We start from the raw sequence: 23,065 nt of genomic DNA, 5'->3' as shown, positions 1-23,065 counted from the left end.
AAGATAGCATTGACACCAGATTCAGACCCAAGGGCTGTATTGTTAGACCAAACCTGTGTATAGTGCACAGGATTACAGTCAATTCTAGGAAGGTTCTAGATTCTGTTAGATCTAACTTGTGCACTGCGGCACAGGACTAGAGTTAGTTAGAGGAATGATCTAGATTCTGTTTTTCCTAACCTGTGCACTTTGCCCAGGATTAGATTCCTAAATACAGTGGTGATTCCCAATGAAATCAATGAAAAACAGAATATTCCAAATAAAACTTAGTTATGAATTCTCTGAAATTTAACAACTACTTTAGATATGTTACCCAACAGATCAACTACAGTTGACCTGAAAACTAAATTCATGAAGTAATGCATTTACATCTGGCTTCAAAAGCTTCTCCAGAATATCAAGAATAACCTTCATGCAACTGCAGATAACATTTTAAGATCACAGTTATATTTACTAGAATCAAGATATTAAAATAGAAACAGACAGTAGACAATACCTGTAATAAAATTTAGGCTGTAAAATTGTCCGCTCTACAGGTGTATCTAGATCAAATTTAAGTAGTGAGTGATATTTGGAGCTGGCCTGCTGATGTTGTCAATTAGAAGCTGCAACATGTAGAAGGTAGATATAAACAGCATTTTAAGATGAAAAAAAGGAAAGACAGAAAACAAACAAATGCAAGGAGTGAAGACGAACTTGCAGAATAAGAATGCCCGGATCATCATTGTTATTATTATTATTATTTTCAACATAATTGAAGTATGTTGAGCATCTTCTTCCTTTTGTTGAGCCTACAGAGAATGTGATACAACTATTACTAGCTCATGATATTGAAAATATTGTAACTTACTCACATGACCAACCTATTGTTCAGCCAAAACAATGCATACCAAGCATTTCATGCAATCAATTTCAATGTTTAAATTCTGGATTGTAGTCTCGGCCATTTTTTCTCTCCTCAAGGCTCCAACCAAAGTAGCTTTCATGTGTTTAATCTGCCAGATATAACAGCTCAAACTATTAGTGAGGCTTACCGTGATGATCATTATAATTATTGCATAAAATCCCTTGACAATCTTATACAATTCATGATTGGATAAAGTTCCCTGATAATCTCACATGACTACTCATAATACAAGACCCTCACCATTACTGACATATGACGTACCTCTTTGTTTGGAGTATGCAGCTTGCCATCTGCCTTCGTTCTTTCTCCCATAGAATCATGTTCTTCTGATGCTTCACTCAACCTACAACTATCAGAATTTGGCTCCAAATTTGATACCAGTGGTGGAAAAACTTTATTCTTTGTCAGAAAGGATAGTTGACCCTGCTCCAGTTCAGTATATATAAGGCATTCCTATGATTTAGTATGAATTGTGAAAACATCAATAATTTTGAAACTCTTATTCCAATACCTTCAGCTGTTGGATTTGCCACTGCAGTGCACTTATGTCACCAGAAGCATCTTCATTCACTTTTGCCTTTGAAGAGTTATAGGAAAAATCAATTAATTCATAAATTATGTCAATTAAAAAATGTTTAAAACATAGTATGCATTTATATAGGCCAGTACGTTGTTTTGAATGAGCTTGGCTCGCTGGGCAAATTTCAGAGTGCTTAGTGTTTCGTTAGCAGAGCTGCATGGGAAGAATAACCAATATTAGTGATAAAAGAAACAAAGAATGGTAAAGAAGGTCAAAATTTCAAGCAATGAATTATACAAACCAAATGGATGGGCTGACATTTGCAATGATCATTGTTTTTTAGTTCCCACCTAGAGAATCCTGCACATACATTTTTGGGAGTAAAGTAATGTTACTACATAGAATAATGCACTAAACGGTACGCAACATTCATCACATTTTGTAGAACTGTACCTGGAGAAGAAATGTAAGCCTTGAATCTCTGTAGGGAACATGTCTAGGCTTGCCATGGGCTAAGTCGACCAATGTCATTATGACCAAGCTAAGGACATGGAAAAACAAAATAACAGTCACTCATTAATAATCATGTATTCTTCATTTGGTGTTTAGTAACATTCAACTACAACATATTTGATTGAAAGTAAATTAAAGAATAGGTCTTTGATAATTAGCTAGCCAAGAGTTGACAATGATTTATTTATATTTGTAGCTTCTTTCAGAGGTTCACTGTCGGCTCCAGAGCTTTTCTGCCTAGATGAATGTGCAAGTTAACACGTGTTTAAAAAAAAAACAGCAATATATAAAGAATATGTTCATTGTAGTTACCTTTCAGAGCCAGCCAGATCTACCAAATTTAACCTTGCAAACCTAATGTGAGTTATAGAATCTTTCTCCCATTGGCTTTCAATATTAACCTTGAAAACACTGTAGAATCTTTCTGATGCTTCACTCAACTTGCAACTATCAGAATTTGGCTCCAAATTTGATACCAGTGGTGGAAAAACTTTATTCTTTGTCAAAAACTCATATATATAGGTCATGCATGACTCCAAAAAATCAAAAATCATAGTTGACCTGAAAAATTGGACAACATAAACATTAGTTAAAAGAAGGCCTTAATTAATAAACAAATATCAACAAATGAAATATTTCAATTTGAAGTAAAACATGTGGAGAATCACCATCAACAAAAAATCATGCATGACTCCAAAAAATCAAAAAACATAGTTGACCTGGAAAATTGGACAACATAAACATTAGTTAACAAAAATAATAATAAAGTAATAAGTAAATAATGATATACATACATCCATTTCAAGCACAACCCGAAGGTTGTGGCTGAGACTGTGATGATGAGACACCTGATACTCCTTTTGCTGCTAAAGACATTTGTTGAAACTCTAAAATAATTAAATAAACAATTTTTAATAAGGCATAATTATACAATATTACATCATATTTATTAGAAATTCAGTAATAAATTCACCTGTTACAATATCTTCTGAAAGCTCAAAATCTTCCATGAGATTCATATCTTTAAAATAGGTAAAAGAAGGCCTTAACCAATTCTGGGTGCAAATTAAAGCCTCGGCCATTTCAGCAGTTAGAGAACTCTTATAGGTTTCTATGACTCTCCCTCCTGTGCTAAAAGCACTTTCAGAAGCAACAGTAGACACTGGTGTGGCTAAAATATCTTTAGCCATTGTAGATAAAATAGGATATTCGATTGAATTACGTTTCCACCACACAAGAATGTCAAAGTTAGGATCCCTTTTGACACACTTACTAGAATTATACACCTCAAGCTCATTTTGTTGATCAATCGAGTCTTGCTCCTCTAAATGTTGCTCAAAAGCATCGGCTCTAGCCATAAGTGATGAACGGGCAACATATGCATTTGTTTCATCATTGGAGACATTATTTCCACCACTACCAAGAGGCTGTATGGAATTATGCTCTTGGTCATAAGCTTGCTTATACCAATCATACAACTTTTGTAAATTCTCTTTTATAGATTTTACCAAGTCACTACCAAACTTTGATCCAACTCCATACATGTCCTTAAACGCCCACTCAATGTAACTCAACTTGTATCTTGGATCAAGAATAATACCAAAATATATCATCTTGTTCATCTTATCAGGACTTCCCCAATATCTATTATATTTTTCCATCATATCTCCACCCACACTTGCAAAAAAATCATTTAAGTTCAAAGTGGCTTGCTTTAACTCACAATAAATGGCAGACACTTGGTGAAAACAAGTATGCAAACTCACATTTTGAGAGGTGGAAAAAGTCTTAGTTGCTTCATAGAATAAATTTAGGAAAGCGCTAAAAGCCCTAGCAATGTCCCAATCATCATTACTAGGGGGATTACCTTTTCCAAAGAACTCCCTATAGCTCGACTCTTCATCCTCAAGCTTTTCAAAAGCGAGTTGAAACTTCTCCGCAGCCTCTAGCATTAAATATGTCGTGTTCCAACGAGTTGAAACATCAAGACATACTAATTTTTTGCAAGTTATTCCAGCAAATTCAATGCATTCTTTAAACTTGGCTGCCCTATGAGGTGAGGACTTAACAAATCTAACAGCATCTCTAACACTAGTTACAAATAAATGTTTATCTTTCAAACCCTCATTTACCACCAAGTTCAAAATGTGAGCTGAACACCTCATATGAAAACACTCTCCATCCCCCATTAACCCATTCATATTTGCTATTTTTCTCTTTAGATATGTCACAGCAACATCATTTGAAGTGGCACTATCAACTGTTATGGTTGACACATTCCTAATTCCCCAATCCCTTAACACTTCTTCAATCTTCCTACCTACAGTTTCACCTTTGTGGTTTGGAATTACGGTAAAGCTTATAATTCTTTTTTGATACTTCCATTCGTTATCCACAAAGTGTGCCGTAAGGGTCAAGTAGTTGAGATTTTGTATAGAAGTCCAGCAATCAGTAGTAAGTGCTACCCTATTGCAATCAGACTTAAAAAAGGCCTTTAACTTTTGTTTTTCATCCAAGTATAGCTGAAAACAGTCCCTAGCTACCGTACACCTATATGGGATGGTAAATTGGGGCTGCATTACTTTGGAATAAAATTTAAACCCTTCACCCTCTACTGCACTAAATGGTTGCTCATCTAGAACTACAAAAACTGACAAAGCATTTCTACAAGCTTTCTTGTCAAATCTAGAGCTAACTTGAACCAGTTTACCATCTACACTTGGGTATGTTAGAATAGTTTGTGTGGAGTCAGTTGACACGACAAGGGGCTTCTTAGAACATTTTAAAATATGGTGGTTCAAATTAGTGGTGCCGTGAGTCCTAGGGTCACACAAGTATTTTTTATGACAGTGTTTGCAGGCTGTAGTGGGTGCATCAACTAGGTCATCGGGTAATCTAATAAAATGTTCCCAACAAGCAGATGTTTGCCTAGAACCACTTGCACTAGATTTCCTCTTCTTTATAGGTTGCATAGCTGAACCTACTTCATTAATTGGTAGATTTTGATTAGGCTCACCAGTCACTGAAATAACGAAGGAGCCAATCAAGAACTACCAATCAACAAATAACGGTTCCAATTCATAAAACAGAGACAACAATAGAAGTGCTGGCAAATAACAGAGATAGCACAGTGCTGACAAATAGCAGTTATAGCAATGTTATAGCAATAGTAGTTATAGAAGTATACATAGCAGTTATGAATAACAGTAAATAGCAGTAAATAGTAGTTATGCATAGCAGTTATACATAGCAGTAAATAGCAGTTATGCATAAAAGAACAGTATACATAGCAGTATACATAACAGAACAATATCCACATGAGTCCACATTTTTTTTTGATAAATAATTAATTTACAAAACAGTGACTTAACAATATAAAAACGCATAACAGAACAGTGACATAACAGAACAGTAAATAGCAAATCTATGCAAATCTCCTAATGCCATACCAATATATAACAGAATAGTAAATAACAATACATAACAGAACAGTAAAATACACGAAGTCAAATACACTTACAATTGCATTGCTCTTGCTCTAAGACTCTTTCCGTGCTACTTTGACGTTGATCCATCTATCCAAATCAAATATCAATAACATCAATAACATCATTAGGTAATACATATTGTTGCCATCAATGTATTAATGTAAAATTTATAACATCAGTATGAAATCCATTTTCTCACCTTCCCTCTTCTTTTCAACTCAAACACTTTATACAATATCAAATCCTTGAAAGACGTTTTAGAACTCTACATCATAACATAACGTTTTGTTCATAGCATTATTGATGTTCCAGGAAACATTCAGGGCATATAGGTTTTGTATTCTTCGTATATCCACTCCCTCACCTTTCGGCTCTCTTGTACTCTTTCCAATGTCACAAATCATTTCAATATTTGAATCTGAATCATAACACCTAAAGTAAAACTATTTTTTGTAAAGCATAGCTATTTATATTTTATTCAATTTAAAATGACTATACTGTTAACTTTAATCTATCAAAGTTTAAGAGTGTATATTGTTAACCGCAGAAGTTAAGGCTGAAAAACCGGACTATTCAACCTGCTATAGCTAGCAGAACAATAACTTACTAACTTAATTGTTATGTTTCAATCAACATTTGTAATTAGAGAAAGAATATTAATTAATCATTGCTTCATTAAACAAACTTGAAAACTCACAAATGGGAAGACACTCTTGCTGCTACAAACAGAAGCTTAGGAAGGGACTATGGTCACCAGAAGAAGATGAAAAATTACTAAGGCATATAACAAAATATGGCTATGGATGCTGGAGTTCTGTGCCTAAACAAGCAGGTAAATTTAATTATTCAATTAAATCAAAATTATTATATAGTTATAATAAAGTGAAAAATTCTTAATTTAATTCATCTATTTTCAACTCAATATCAGATAACATAGCAGGAAAAAAACTGACATAAAACTCAATATTTCTAACATAAACCAAAAAAGAAACCGACATAAAACTCAATATTTCAAACAACTAACAAAGCATAATGTATAGTAGCTTATGTTGCGGGAAAGAGATGAAGGAACAGAGTGAAAACAGAGTAAAATCATGAGTTGTGTCTTTACCTAAGTTCCAAAAATCACGGTTCATGCCGGGGTAGCAAAAGTCACATTCCAGTTTCCAAAGATCAACCCAAAGTAATCAAATATTATGCACAAATCAAGTTTTTAAGTTAGAGAGTTAGAGAGAACAAACTGATTCATCGAAACAACAACAATATAAGCAAAAAAAATACAAACTCTAATCACCTGTAGAGTGAGAGAACTGGTCCAAAGCCTTTAATCACCTGTAACAACAACAATCATCATAAACCCTAAATTAAAAACCTTAGATTCAGAAACCCTAATTAAAAAATCCTAACTAAGAGTGATTTAACGGAGAGTGTGTGAAACTAAGACTTACTAACTGGAATGAAAGAGTGAAAGATCTGGAACGAGTGGAGTGAGGGAACGAGTGGAGTGAGGGAACGAGAGAGTGAGGGAATATTTCCTAGGAAAAACGAGAGTGAGAGAAGTGAGAACAAGAGATGGAAAGGAAAAACGAGAGTGAGATAAGTGAGAATATGGAAAGGAAAGAGCGGTATTTCGTGGATGGGCGGGTCTGGGTACCCGTGGGTCCATTTTTGGTACCCGACCCGTTCTTTTGAACCCCCTGTAACTCGGTTTGGTAACCCGGTTGACCCGTTGGCCCGATCCAACTCGCCCAAATTCTTTTTTTTCTTCCGGGTTTCACCGGGTTGGGCCGGATGGGCGGTTTATGTCCACCCCTAGACTAAAGTATACCGATTTAGGTGAAACTCATATCATTTTATCTTATCTGTTTTATCCCGTTATTGTATACTATTATTATATATCCATTTATGAACGTAATAAGATTGTCCATGTATAAATATTGTCATTTTTAATGTTATGTCTAATTTCTGAAATTTAATTTTTAAACTATCTTAGTTTGAAAATTAATTTTCAGGATGCTCCATTTTCATAATATCCTCGTCCAATCAATAGACGAGTCATTGAACTGAGTTTAGCAATGAGAATGCTCGACCATTCATTGACCGAATGAGTTTATATATATATATATATATATATATATATATATATATATATATATATATATATATATATATATATATATATATATATTCTAAAACTTTTAATTACTTTATTTATCTTTGACATTTAATTAATAATTTTATCGCCCATGATATTCATTGGCTGAGGGATGCCACTGTTAGTAGAGTCTCAATCAATGAATGATCGAATATTCATGTATTAATTTTCTATAAGTAGCTTGAATTACAAAAATATAATTCAGGTCACCTAGCAATTTGTTTTTGCAATAATGTTTGTTTGGGATCTTGTGTTTTATGAGCAAGACAAAAAAACAGTGTCTGTCTAGATCCACAATGGAATTTCAAAATACTGATTGCAGCCATCAACACTGGTTTTCGACAGTTGGGTAGGCGTCGCATGAAGGTGAGAAAAGTAGAGTATCCTTGTCCATACATAACGTATGCAAACACTGAGGGTACGTACATGCATTACTTGGATCGTATAGAAAAGTAGAGTTGAAGGTTCACTTGTGTTGGTTGTTGTTGATTAGTTTGTTAAGAAACTTTCTGAATTTAAGTTGTTGTGATTGTACTTTGTAGTCGTCTGTATGTGAATGGAGTAGTCCTGGCGTATAATAGAACATGATGCGATTACATGAGAGCAAGGTAAGTGAAATGCTTGAAATTTCTCACAATCGCACCGCTGTTTCCTAAGATCAACGCTGAAAGTACCAGTTGGTCGACCATTATTGCGATTAATCTTTTCATGGACCATGAAATAGAATCTCTCGGATCAAATTGCATGACATTATGAGTGTTAGATTTACTGACTTCTTCAACCATCCCCTTGCAGTTATCTGTGAAAACCTGACCAGGAGCCAACATTTTTGTCCACTGATGGCCTCTTTTACCAAAGAGTGATCCTAACCGATAGTACGTAGACTGGACCAATGCAGTGATTGGAAGGTTTCAGGTTTCTTTGAGTACCAAGTTCATTGCTCATGTGTCCCAGCGTTGCCCTCCGTCATATGTCATTGCCCACTTCTCCCGAGGGATATTGTCTATCCATGATAAAGCCTCATTATTTGTTCTTCAAATTTCCTCGCATTAGTAATTAAATGTCGCCTCTATTAACACATAACATGTAATATAAATACTTAATTATCATATTTATAAATATATTATAAAGAAACAATATACTTTAAAAAAGTTAAAATTTATATTATTAAAATAATATAACTTTTATCAAATTAATTAATATTAATAATATAAATAAATTTAATATATATATATATATATATATATATATATATATATATATATATATATATATATATATATATATATATATATATATATATATATATATATATATATATATATATATATATATATATATATATATATATATATATATATATATATATATATATATATATATATATATATATATATATATATCCACTGGCCAAGCTTCCACAAGCCATTATTAAATTGGGGCAATTTTGAGAATTAAATTTTAAGAATTAAATTTTAAGAATGGGGCATAACAGAAAAAAAATCATAAATTTTACTAGGTTGCTGAAACCGGTGGAAAATTGATGTAATTCCATCCAATCTTTTGATCATCCAGCAGTTTTGAAGTTTTTTACTATTTACAGAAAATTATCATAAAAGATGATGCTTTCAATACCTATTTTCGAGTCAGGTCTTCAAAACAAGGCATCTGTTCAATAATTTTTGAGAATATTTAAAATAAGGAAATAATAAATCTTTCATAATATTGCTAAACCTATTAAATAAATCTTAAATTTCTAGCTTTATAAATTAATAAATAAACTGTTGGATACCCCACTTAATCCACCACATAAAATGCCACCTTTTTTATTCACATTCTCATACCTCCTCATTAACCTGAATTATCAAAAAAGTATTAACGATGTTCTTCTTTTTTTATAGGAACATTTTTTTAAAAATAATCGATTTTTTAAATTTTTTTTAAAAATAATCCTAATTTCAAAAAAATTATAAAAATGGGCATTTTTGTGCCCTAACTAACACATGGGCGCCATCCTAGATGGCGCCTACCCTTAATTGGAGGGCAAGTCGCCACTAGGAGTGGCGTCTACACCTTATTTTAATTTATTTTTTTGCTTTTTTTTAAATTTTTTTTAATATGTTTTTAATTATTTTTTAAATTTTTTAAAATCTTTTTTAACTTATTTTAAATTTATTAATTTATATTTATTATAAATTATATTAATTTATATCAATACATATATATAAATAATATTATTTACAAGATATATATATATATATATATATATTATATATATATATATATATATATATATATATATATATATATATATATATATATATATATATATATATTAATTTATAACTAAATAATATTATTTATAAATTTTTGGGAGAATTAGGATTAATCATGTTAGGGTTAATTAATCAATTATAATTAGTGTTTATTGATCGGTTATAATTAGAGTTTGGTAGTTATGACCTAATTCAAACCCTAATTCTCCCTAAGACTAATTAATCAAGTGCGACACTAATTAGGGTTAAGTACATTGGTGTACAACCTAGATTTTTTCCTATAAATAAAGTGTTATTTCCTTGCATTTCCTTCACCACTTTTTCCTATCACTTTCTCTATCAAGTTGAGTTTATGGCATCCCCCAGAACGTCATCATGGCAGCGAACATCATCAAGGCGGCCGGATCCTGAACCAGTAATCTTAAAAAGGGATGGGCATGTTATTTTCTCGCCTGTCAAACCCCCAATGGAGATGAAATTTTGGAACATCCGTTCGTTGGACCAACTAAAAAGGTCCTTGATGTCTTGGTTAGAGGGAGATTACCAACCTGGTGAAGTCATCAAAAGGATTCAGAGGCTTAAAACAAGGTTCTCATTTGAAACTGGAGAAACGGTATGTTGGTGGGTTGAAGTTGAAAGCGACATTGATTGCATCCAAATGATGCATGGATCAGATGACATAGTGTTAACTGTTGTAATTTCCTAGATTTTAATGGTTGTTTGTGTTGTTGTTCTTGTATTTGTTATTGTTCTAGTACTTGTTCTTGTTTTAGTACTTGTTCTTGTTCCAGTATTTGTTTTTGTTTTAGTATTTGTTGTTCTAATGTTAGATGTTTGTGTTTGTTGTTCCAATGTCATCTTCTATTTAGAATAAAAAGTAAACTTTATTGATAAATAGCATTGGTACACAGAGTTATGAATATGAAAACTATGTTGTGGAACTAGATCCACGATATGGACATTTGTTCTTATTATGCCCCAGTTGTCGACATATGCTACACTTCCTTTGCATTTTCTCTGCGACGTCCATTTCAGTTCTAATGCGCCTGCTGTTTGGGCGACCATTTTTATTCCGCCGCATCGAATCGTTGTGCCAAACAATTTCCCCGTCATACTCTGGCCAATATGCCTCCAATGCTATCACCGGAAAGGGATTGTCGTATACATTTAGCAATGTTGCAACTTTGTAGATGGGAGACACTAGCGACAATGCATTGAAGTGGGTGTGTGAACACGCTGCAATGACATGGGAACAAGGCATACGATAGGCCTGAAATTGACCATAGTCGCACCAACAATCTGGTATTAGGACCCTATACTCTTGTCTGGGCAGCCCCTGGTTGTGGTCAATTGTTTCCTTGACACTAAAAGTGTGGCCATGTCGGTCGAATTCCGTAACCCGATGGTTGCTGGCTTTGGCAGATTCCTGCCTCATAAACTTCATGCAGGCATCACTATATACTTGACTCGTCTGTAACACTGCATGCCAGCGCTTGCCTCTTGTTACGAACAACGTTGCCATCCGAAAATAGGTCGCACTCACCAAAGCGGTTACCGGGAGGTTACGTATGCCCTTAAAGACGTCGTTCATTGATTCCACAAGATTTGTTGTCATGTGGCCCCACCTCACCCCATCATCGTATGACCTAGTCCACTTTGCTATGTCAATATTATCGATCCACCTCCCTGCATCAAAATTTGTCAACACTATTTCCCGGCGGTAGTATTGGAATCCAGGTTGGTTTAATGCATACCCCGCGTTTATCAAATTTTGCTTTAAGAATTTATCTTTGAACTCCCGCACAAAATTTTGAGCAATATGCCTGATGCAGTAGACATGCTTAGACGGGGGGTCATGCCAACCATTTGCTGGATTATTGTATGCACTGTCTATAGAAGTGTGCCTGTCAGAAATCACACAGATGCCACCTTGTAGAGTCACGTGCGTTCGGAGATTCTTAAGAAAGAAACTCCAAGCAGCATCTGTTTCTCCTTCTACCAATGCAAAGGCTATTGGGAAAATATTAGAATTTCCATCTTGTGCGACCGCCATCAGTAACGATCCTTTGTATTTCCCATACAGCCAAGTTTCATCGACTTGAATAAGCGGCTAGCAGAATGTGAAACCGATGATGCAGGGACGGAATGCCCAGAAAAGTCTATGGAATATTCCATTACCTTCTAGACGAGTTCCGTCAGGGGATTGTGCCGGCAAGGTCTCCATTATAGAAACCGTCCCAGGTGAATACAAATGTAGTGCAGCCAGGTAGCGCGGAAGTTGTTTGTATGATTCCTCCCAATTACCGTATACCAGTTCAATTGCCTTGGTTTTCGCTAACCAAGCCTTTCTGTACGACGATGTATATTTGAAAACAGCAACACAATGGGAGATAATAGTTTTGACCTTGAGTGACGGGTCAGCTTCAACAAGAGGTATTATGGAATGGCAGATCATATCATGGCTAAGTTTGCGATGATCCTGTGCCATGTTTATGTTGACGCAAGTGTGAGCTTGAGAAATGGACCCTATCACCCACGCATTATGTTTCTTCTTGTACGATGCCATCAACCTATACCCACACTCCAGGTTTTTGCATAAAATAACGTATCTTTCCGGGTTTGATTTGTTAACATCGTAGTCAACACAGTTTTTCAAGTGCCAGTTTTTTATTGCTAACAGACACTCTTCCTTGGTCCGAAATTGGTCACCCTTCTTTAACTCCTCATCAGACCTCATATATGGGTTGTAGAACATATCTGACGAGGGCTCATCCTCGCCCAAGTTAAGGGTTGTGAAGTGCGCAGGCGGTGAGTAGCGTTGCGTTATAGGTATTTGTACTTGGTCTTCGTCTTCGTCTTCGTCTTCGGAATCACGGTTCACCAAGTCATCAACCACGTCTTCTGCATCATCAACCATATCGTGTTCAACAGGGTGTTTAACATCTTGTTCGTCATCAACCACAAGATCAATAACCTATGACTGAATATTCTGAGTTGGTTGAAATTGTTCCAAGACAATGTACAACACTATATAATCGTAATCAGAATACTCATGGTTACGAAACATGTATTGTGCCTCCATGTCATTTTGAATCAATGACTTATAAAACCTGACTGAGTTATTTTCAGAAAAAAAGGTTGTTGATAAAAACTTTGGGACACAGGTTGTCTAAGTTTGGACTCAATCTTTTTTTTTCCAGATAAGAGAAGTCAGCTCCTCTATTTAGACAAAAACGAGTGCAATCGGTGTTTCTAAATAGGAACCCAGACATATCACATTCATAAGTCTCACCATTCACGTGAGCTTTGATTTTGTATTGTGATGAAGATGCCATGATATGTGAAGATATGTGTGAAATATGTGAAGATATTGTGAAGATTTTGTGAATACCTGTGTGAAAATTTGTGTGAATACTTATACTCACGCATGCCTACATACACGGATTCAATTGTGATGCATGCGTTAGACGTGTCACATTTTTGCATGCAACACATCCACCAAGCCTTCCCCTAGACAAGACAAGTGCAACCTAACCTGTACCAATGCATGCTAACCTATCTACCTAGCCTCTTGGATTCTCACGCATGCCTATCCATCAAAGTCATATCCACCTAGCCTGCAAGATTCTCACGCATGCCTATCCACATCCACCTAGCCTGCAAGATTCTCAGACAAGACAAGACTTCAATGTATTCACCACCTAGAGTGGCGAGTTCATGTCTTATCCTGACCTACTGATGCATGCAGTAGACGTGTCAAAATTATCACATGCATGCAGCTCCACCTAGCTTGCAAGATTCTCAGACAAGACAAGACTTCAATGTATTCGCCACCTAGAGTGGCGACTTCATGTCTTATCCTGACCTACTGATGCATGCAGTAGACGTGTCTTATATGAACACATGCATTCATATCCACCTAGCCTGCAAGATTCTCAGCCAACTTTGCATGCGTTACACGTGTCAAATTTTTGCATGCGTTACACGTGTCCAATTTTATTACATATTCATACTATTTGAATACGGTTATAAATAGCAGGTCATTCTTGAAAATTTTCATCATCCACTAACACTTTTTTTCAGAGAACACCGGCGAAACTTTTCATCAACAAACCTACGTTCTACATTGCAATCATGTCTCTTCTTACCATGGGCCAAGAACACAGAGGCACTAGGGCGAACATTGCCTCATTCGTAAGTTTTTCTTGAACATTGCCTCTTTCGTATGTTTATAATTTATTTTTTAAAACTCTAAACTAATGATTGTTTATATTGTTTGTTTTTAAAGGATCCCAAGAAATTTCGTCAACGTTCACACCCTATGGCTTATCCAGACCCATGGTGCGTACCTTACATAGAGCGTGCGGGGTTCGGTCATGTTATGCATGTGGTAAATGCCACAATTGATGTGAAATTTATTCTTGGTTTGTGTGAACGTTGGAGACCAGAGACACACACTTTTCACCTACCAACTGGTGAATGTACCGTCACACTAGAGGACGTGTACATGCTTTTGGGTCTTCGAATAGATGGTAAGCCTGTGACTGGAAATGTTGAACAACCCAACGAACTATGTGTTCAAATGTTGGGCGTAGATCTAGTCGAGGGTGAGGGATCTGCGAAAGCAAGGGGCCAGGGTATTAAACTATCGAGCCTCAAATTCTACCACGACGCTATAATTTTGACTGAGGATTCGTCCGAACAAGAAAAAATAATAAAAACAAGGTTTTACATTATGTTATTATTTGGGAACTTGCTATTTCCCGAAGGCACGGGAAATAGCATAAACTTTATGTACTTGAGTTTGCTCGAGGACATAGATAGAATAAGCACGTATAGTTGGGGTTCTGCTGTATTGGCTTTCCTATATAGCTCTTTGTGTAAAAATGCACAAAATGACCACTGTAAATTTTCTCGATGTGCTTTTTTGCTCCAAACATGGGGGTGGTGGAGATTTCCGAGGCTAGCCCCCGAAAATCCTAACGTCTACTCCTTCCCTTACGCAACTAGGTAAATTTATGATGTTATTTCATTTTGTATATTTATTCTATAAATATTTGTAAATAATATTATTTATCTTTTTTTGTTTAGGTTCATTGCAACTGGACTAGATTACAGTCTTACCCCGAAAAATAAAATAATATTTTATCGTCAACTCTTGGATCGTCTCCGAGCACAAGATGTATTACCACTAAATCATTCATCTTCTAACTAATTTATTAATATCAAGCATTCTCAATAAATAATATATTTATTTTTTTCTTTGTAGTTTATTTGGAGACCATATTTGGGATTGGAACATCAACCCAACCCCGAAGATGCAGCTGTTTGGACAGCAAAAACGACTATCATGCGGTTCACCACTGTGGAGATGCACCAAAGTGACCGTGTCAAACTGCAATTCGGAATGCATCAAGAAATCCCAGGCCCCCCAATGTCTTTGGAACCTTGGCATCTTAAAAAAGTCATCCACCAGTGGTATGCCCAAAATTGGAAGGCATTTGCAAAGGAGTTTCGTAAAATATGGAAAGAGTGTGCTCACTATGTTCTACAATTTCCGGTGGCGCCCAACGAAATAAAGCCGACAAGGGAATATGTGGATTGGTATAGAGCAAATACAAATCCAGAAATGATTGTGTCTGACCCGTTCTATTTGGACGATCCCCGAATGCAACAACCATATTTCCAACAACAACAACAACCACCACAATATTCCCAACAACAACAACCACCACAATATTACCAACAACAACAACCACCACCATATTACCAACAACAACCACCACCACCGTATTACCAACAACAACCACCACAACACATGTCCACCCCCCAACCAAATCAACACTACATACCACAAACTCAACCCCAATATCATGAAGATTACCAACACCAACCTCAACATTTCCACCACCATCAACAGTCCCAACACCTACCACAAACTCAATCCCCCCACCAGTACCAATCCCAACACTTCCATCACGACGATGTCCCGGGCTCTTCCAGTCCTCCACTTAGCCCCGACACAGGTATACAAGAGGATTACCAACAAGACTACTACACACCACAACAGACATTGTTCTTTAGCCAACCCGATTCAACCCTCAACTACCAAAGGCCACATTTCGAGGGCGCATCCAACAGGAGTCAGTTTGTCCCACCGAGACAAAGCTTTGAGGGCGCAGAGGGCACCTGCCTTTCCTACAGCATTGAAGGGACTTCGACCCAACCACAACGGCAAAGGGCAAGGGGACGCGTTAGGACTAGGGTGGGAATAGGGAAGCACCACCACCACGTGAGCCGTCTAGACGAGTAGTTAGACCTCCCCCGTGCGGATCGTACCAGGGACCGCATAATATGTAAAAAATCCCAAATTAATAATGCATTTTAATTAAACTTTATAATATTTGTCTTGTGTATTATTTTAATATAAATATATTGTATTTATTAATATAAATTAACATATATAAATTAATATATATTTATATATATATATATATCTTGTGTATTTTACAAATATATACATAATATTATTTATTTATATGTATATAAATTAATATATTTTAATAATTTATAAATAATATTATTTAGTTATAAATTAAATTAATATATATAAATTAATATATATATATATATATATATATCTTGTAAATAATATTATTTATATATATGTATTAATATAAATTAATATAATTTATAATAAATATAAATTAATAAATTTAAAATAAATTAAAAAAGATTTAAAAAAATTAAAAAAATAATTAAAAATATATTAAAAAAAATAAAAAAAAAATAAAAAATTAGGTGTAGGCGTCACTCCTAGTGGCGACTTGCCCTCCAATTAAGGGTAGGCGCCATCTAGGCTGGCGCCCATGTGTTAGTTAGGGCACAAAAGTGTCCATTTTTGTAATTTTTTTGAAATTAGGGTTATTTTTGAATTTTTTTTAAAAAAATTGATTATTTAAAAAAAATATCTTTTCATAGCATCCTCTTTTTTTTATAAAATAGTCACATTGTTACAAAACTCTAATTTGATGGGGAGAGAACCATGCTCTTGGACTCTCAAGTGTACATCTCACAATCTCGAGAAATTACAAAGCTCTATAATTGGTCAAGGTTGAAAGTTAATGTGTTGAATTTACGTAGGAGTTTTGGGTTGGAAATGAAGAGCTTGTTAATTTGTATGAGAAGACTTAAAGATGCTGGTTATGTTTCACCTTTAGATTTAGAGATTTGAGATCTTGAAATGGACACTTACAGATACCATGGTCACTCCATGTCTGATCCTGGAAACTCATAACGAACACGTGATGAAATAGTTTTAATATTTTGAGGAGCGTGATCCAATTGAGAGAGTGATAAAGCTGTTATTTGTCACTAACTAAAATGGTATTAAACTAATTCAAATGTTTTGCATGGTTTGAAGTTCGACTACGAGAAAACTTGTGTCAAAATATGAACTTTAGATTTGAAATTTAGCCATATTTGAATTTTAAAATTGATGGAAATCTTCAAAAATGAGGAAAAGTATTGTATTTTGCTACAGAGCTTGGGAACTTTTCAAAATTTACAAGCTTTGATTGGATAGTACCTATGGCTTTGCTGATAGCCATGCATTAGATAATGCAATTGAGAAAAAGTGAATAAGTGATTTACTAACGAGTAAGTTTTCCTTTAAATAAGTGATTAAGTTGAAAGGTTTGATGTAAAAGTAATGGCAAGCTATGCACTACATTTTGTAAATGCACATGATAGAAGTGTGTATTTTTATTTTCTCTTAACTCAAAAGAATAAGTGTCATGTTACATTCATTCATGGAGTACCTGAAAACATTAGTATAAAACTGTTGAGGACAAGTACATAAACAAGATTTGAGATGTTTCAAATTTGGACAAATGATTATTAGTAGTTTGGTTGTAAGAGTCATTTTTAGTAATGTGACTTCTATATGTGTAAGTACTTGTTGCTAACTTTATATTATTTTTTAGTTCTATGAATTTTAATTTATCTTATGTAATTTGGTTGGACAAATGATTATAAGTAGTTTGGTTTTCATAGTCAATTTTAATAATTTGACTATGTAAGTACTTGCTACTAATTTTGTAGCACTTTTTAGTTCTATGAATTTGAATTTGTCTTATTTAAATTCTAAATATTTAAAATTAAATATATTATTAAAATAATCATAATTTAAAAATTTATTAAAACTTATGATTTAATTATAGATAGAAATAACAGTGGATTTACCTGTAGTTAGTTTTTGCAAAATTACTTGCGATTATTTCCTGTGGATTTATCTACAAAATTACTTGCGATTATTTCCTGCGGATTTATCTACAAATTTATCTTCGGATCTTCCTACCTAAAATTACTCACAAAGGTTTTAGCTGAAAACCAAAAATGGCAGGAAAAATCGTAGGAAAAGTGTTTATTGCAGAAATTTAGCTAAAATCCGCAAGTAAATCTCCAGGAAAATAGAGTATTTCTAATAGTGAATAACAATAACCACCACCACCTCCATTTTTACTCATGAACCGGGTAATTTCTTACATCATCGTCATCACCCTTATTGGCAACAATTTGATTTGGAGTTTGTGCATGATATTAGAGGTCTGTATAATTGAGGAAGTGTATGTTTCACAACCTCCCGGTTTTGAAAATAATGGGTATCCTAATCATATTTTTAAACTAAAGCGAGCTTTGTATGGTCTCAAACAAGTCCCTAGGATTTGGTATGAGTGACTTAATAAGTTCTTACTTGATCAAAGATATTCTAGAGGGAAGGTAGATATAACATTTTTCATTAAATGTCAAGGAAAACATTCTCTTCTAGTTCAAATTTCTGTTGATGACATCATATTTGGTTCTACTAACATGCAACTGGTCAAAGAGATTTCTAAGCTTATGAAAGACAAATTTGAGATTAGTCTAATGGGGAAGCTGGATTATTTTCTCGGACTTCAAATCAAGCAGCTCAAAGAAGAGACATTTGTGTGTCAAACTAAGTACTGCCAAGAGTTGCTTAAACGCTTCAGAATTGTAGATGCAGAGTCAATTGACACTCCAATACCCACAAATGGAAACTTATACAAGGATGAAAATGGTAAGGATGTTGACATCAAAAGGTATAGAGGTATGATTGGGCCACTCTTATATCTTACTGCATCTAGGCCTGACATTATATTTAGTGTATGCATGTGCGCTCGATATCAACCCGCCCCTAAGGAATCACATTCAAAAGCTGTAACACGCATTCTTAGATACCCTTATGGTACTTCTAAGTATAGGCTTTGATTTTCCAAGGATAGCGATTATAGTTTGGCTGGTTACTCCGATTCCTTTTTTTCCGGTTGCAAATCGGAGAGGAAGTGTACTAGTAGGACTTGCCACATCTTTTCAAACTCCTTAGTTAATTGGTATAGAAAGAAGCAAATCTCTACTGATTTGTCAACTTCCTAGGCGCAATACGTTGCACCTAGTAGTTGTTGTGCTCAAATTTTATGGCTCAAACAATAACTACTTAACTTCAATATTAAACTTCAATGTATTCCTATAATGTGCAATAATACTAGTGCGATCAACCTAACCAAAAATGCAGTGCTACGTTCTCGTACAAAATATATTGAGATACATCACCATTTTCTACGAGACCATGTTGAAAAAGGCGATGTCGTTTTTGAGCATGTTGATAGTAAAAATCAACTTGCCAATATTTTTACAAAACCTCTTGTTACTGAGCCATTTTTCAATATTCGTCGGGAATTGGACATTTTGAATATCTCAAATCTTGCCTAATATATGTTGTTGCATGCACTCTTTACATTTGTTCTAACCTTCATTCGAAAGTTTATTTCATATGAGTGCATCCTCCTCCTATCATCCTACGAGGTAATATCGTTTTCAAATAATTTTATTGTTCTTATGTTTTTTTGTTGCTTATTTATGACTCATTTATTTAATCACTTGTTTATGATCTAAGATTGTGTGATATATTTTGATGTATGATAAATTTCATGGTTGTTCACTTCTAAAAATTTCATTGATTACTCATGAGTGTTTTCAATCTATATGTTTATAGTGACATCATGTTTGATTTCTTCATCATATATTTTTCGTGCCATTAATTCCTTATATTTGAAGTATTTTAATGATATTTGTGGTTAGGCATGTTATTTACTTATTTTTTCATGAAAAATGTCATTTTTGCATAAATTATACTAAGTTCACAATGTATGCCTGGACTAAATTCATCTTAAGTTTATAAAATGTCTTAAATCTTTTAAGTTTTTTGTTTCTGCTCATTTGGTATCGATACATGATGACATTCTGTCATTGCATGTTTTCGATTGAAGAAACGGATCAAAACAAGTTAAAGAGAAGCAAAAATGAAGAATAAAGGCCAAAGAAAGATATAAAAATGACTAAGTATGGAGAAATTAGGACTTAGTGAAAATCAGGTGAAAAAACGGGAAAAAGCGTGCAGCTACTGGAATAATTATGCAGGTCATCGCACAATATTGCACGCGAGATTTAACAGTAAAGTCAACATCACGCACACGATGCAGGTTATAACACGCGCAATGGTACTTTTTCTAGGCTTTTTCTGATGCGTTTCTGATTCATTCTGAAGGCTTTAAAAGGGGAAGTTTGATACTTTTTCAAGGGTTCTGAAGTTTCGCAAATGAAAGAAGGGTTTACAGCACTATAAGGCTTATTTGGAGAGCATTTCAAGCCATTGGAGGCCAATTCTTCAAGGGATTTCTCATGCAACCTTATTATTTGTATTTTGTATTATAATTTTCACTACGAGTAGCTAATTCTCTTTAGCTTAGGTTGTGTTTGATGAGCCTATTTTAACACTGTTGGAACACATGTTTGATTTGCCATTGCATGAATACTGAGTTATAATTCTATTCAATTGCACATTTTCCGTAATGCTTTTTATGTGAGATACTCTTTTAATATGAATTTGGGAACATAGGGAATAATGACCATTAGCCTATATGTTAGACCTAGGGCAATTGTCGTGCTTATGCCGGTTGAATAGGGATATGAGACCTCAAGTAGTGGCTTAGGAATTAACATTTTATTGCATTGCCTAATCTCGCTTACGCTGGTGGACTAGATATAGAAAGCTTTGAGTATAGATTAATGAGTTATGCAACAAAGGATTGAGTATAATGGTTTTTTTTAATTCGACGTGGAATGATAGTGACAATAGCATTCATGTAATGCATCAAAAATCAACAATAGAGAAATATGGGATTTGATGCACAACCTGAAAACCCCCCAAATTAGTATTTTCTACGTTTTGCACAATATTGTCTTGTTAAATAAAAGTCCCCGTGGGTTCAATATTTTTTATTACTGTGGCATTATTGGTACATTTTTCGAGAAGTCATCAATACACAGAGGTTTATAGTAAATACATATACAATTTGTATCGACTCCAAGATGGTATGAGTCGATACATTGCTTAAATTTCAAAAAAAAAATCCTCCCTATTCAGTATATATCAACTCCAATCAAGGATGAGTCGATACATTCGTGGTTAATTTATTCCTCCTTTCAGTATGTGTTGACTCCAATCACAGATGAGTCGTACATTCATGATCTTTTTATTATTTTCCTCTATAGTCGACTCTAAGGCCCATGGGTCGACCCATGCGCTACCAAAAGTCACTTCTCTCTCTCTCTTTCTCTCTCTCTCTCTCTCTCTCTCTCTCTCTCCATGCATCAGACCTTTTATGCCATTGTTAATTAATCGTTTACTCATTTTTCCAACTTTTCCTCTTTTCCCAAGCCAACCTAGGTCAACTTTTCTCCTTTCCTAGAAAATATCCATAAAATCTCATTACTTATATTTTCAAAAATCAATCATCTTCATCTATTAACTTCCGATTTGTGTGATTCATAACTATTTCTCTTAAGTTGGGTAGTTAGGTTATTCAATCTCATTTCAAATATAGCTATTTTCATTCACACATTTTCTCAAACACGTTGTGTGCACACCTTCAAACCTGAAAATCATGGCTCCTAAATTGAACAAAGGGAAAAATGTTTCTGGCTCATCTTCATCAACACTTTCCAGTGCTCTTTCACTATTACCTCCATCTTGTGCTGCTGATTTTGAAAAAATATTTCAGACGTAGAATTATAGTAAAACAACATGTGTATGATCCTGTGGTCTCCGGTGAGTTGCATATTCCTGAGATTGTTGATCTGATGGAATTTCAAGAGATCAATAATTGTTTGAAAGTATCCACTGATTATAATGAAGACTTAATCTAGATATTTTATGATGGGTTACAGTCAAGAGAAGGATGCACTTTTCGTTTTAAGATGGGAAAACACTCATATCATTTTATGGAAGACACATTGAGATAAGTATTTGGTCCGTCTTAGTTCTCTCATTTCTCTACAGTTACTGATCATTATTTCTTTATTGATTTTGATTTGAAAGGTTACCTAAATTCTTGTCTCAAATCCCTTAGGCCAAAAGATAACTTGGCTAAAGTATCAACGGGCTACTTGAAGAGAAATTCGTGTATTCTTCATTGGATTGTGACTCACATATTACGTCCAAGAAAGGGTGGTCACTCTCGAATTGACATAATTGAGGTTCATCTAATGTATCATCTTCAACATAAGGTTCCACTTAATTGGCAAAACTACTTTGTTTTGAGAATGTTTGTTGTTAAAGAGTGTAACATAGGGTCCTCCTTATGTTATGTCTCAATGATTGTGAAGATTCTGAAGCACTTCCGTATTGGCGTGCCAAACCTTCAAAACATCTTTCATGGTCAATCTCAAGAATTTAACTCGGGCATAATGAGACACATGGGATATCATTAGGATGATGATCTCAAGTTTTACTACTATAAGATGAAATGATCTTATAAGATCATCTATATTTATGATGATCTGTCTGAATTTGGTATTGACGAACAACAGGTAGAAGAACATGGTTGACACTCACCTTGATGTGGATGTAGACATGGTGCAGCTGAACATGAACATCCACATGGTTGGGGTCAGTGGCAACAAAACTTGTGGACCCAACATGATACTACTTACGGAAACTACTCTAGTGTTGGCTCAACTGGTGAAGAATCATCTATTCTTACCTTTCTTGAGAACATGCGTGTTGAGTAACGGGAGCGCCACGAGGAGGATTCACGTTGACGTGAAGAGTTTGAAGCTGCTCAA

General features: G+C 34.7%; 1 protein-coding gene and 1 long non-coding RNA gene across 2 annotated transcripts; both read right to left on the bottom strand.

Annotated features, from left to right (window-relative positions):
* Positions 1-235: 235 nt before the first annotated feature.
* Positions 236-792, bottom strand: LOC127086295 (uncharacterized). The gene is made up of 3 exons (XR_007789450.1): positions 697-792; positions 497-605; positions 236-418 (listed from the first exon to the last, which is right to left on the bottom strand). It is a non-coding gene; the product is annotated as an uncharacterized LOC127086295 (long non-coding RNA).
* A 1,640-nt stretch (positions 793-2,432) lies between these two features.
* On the bottom strand, positions 2,433-4,195 carry LOC127086294 (zinc finger BED domain-containing protein RICESLEEPER 2-like). Its single transcript, XM_051027029.1, has 4 exons — positions 2,914-4,195; positions 2,735-2,827; positions 2,609-2,659; positions 2,433-2,501 (listed from the first exon to the last, which is right to left on the bottom strand). Exons 1-2 carry the CDS (start codon positions 4,139-4,141, stop codon positions 2,742-2,744), a joined length of 1,314 nt encoding a protein of 437 aa, XP_050882986.1. The 5' UTR covers positions 4,142-4,195; the 3' UTR covers positions 2,433-2,501; positions 2,609-2,659; positions 2,735-2,741.
* Positions 4,196-23,065: the final 18,870 nt, after the last annotated feature.

This window comes from Lathyrus oleraceus, chromosome 5 (genome assembly GCF_024323335.1).
Source record: "Lathyrus oleraceus cultivar Zhongwan6 chromosome 5, CAAS_Psat_ZW6_1.0, whole genome shotgun sequence".
In the NCBI taxonomy this organism is placed as follows: Eukaryota; Viridiplantae; Streptophyta; class Magnoliopsida; order Fabales; family Fabaceae; genus Lathyrus; species Lathyrus oleraceus.
Note: the sequence above shows the minus strand (reverse complement) of the source record. Positions and strands in the feature narration are given on the sequence as shown.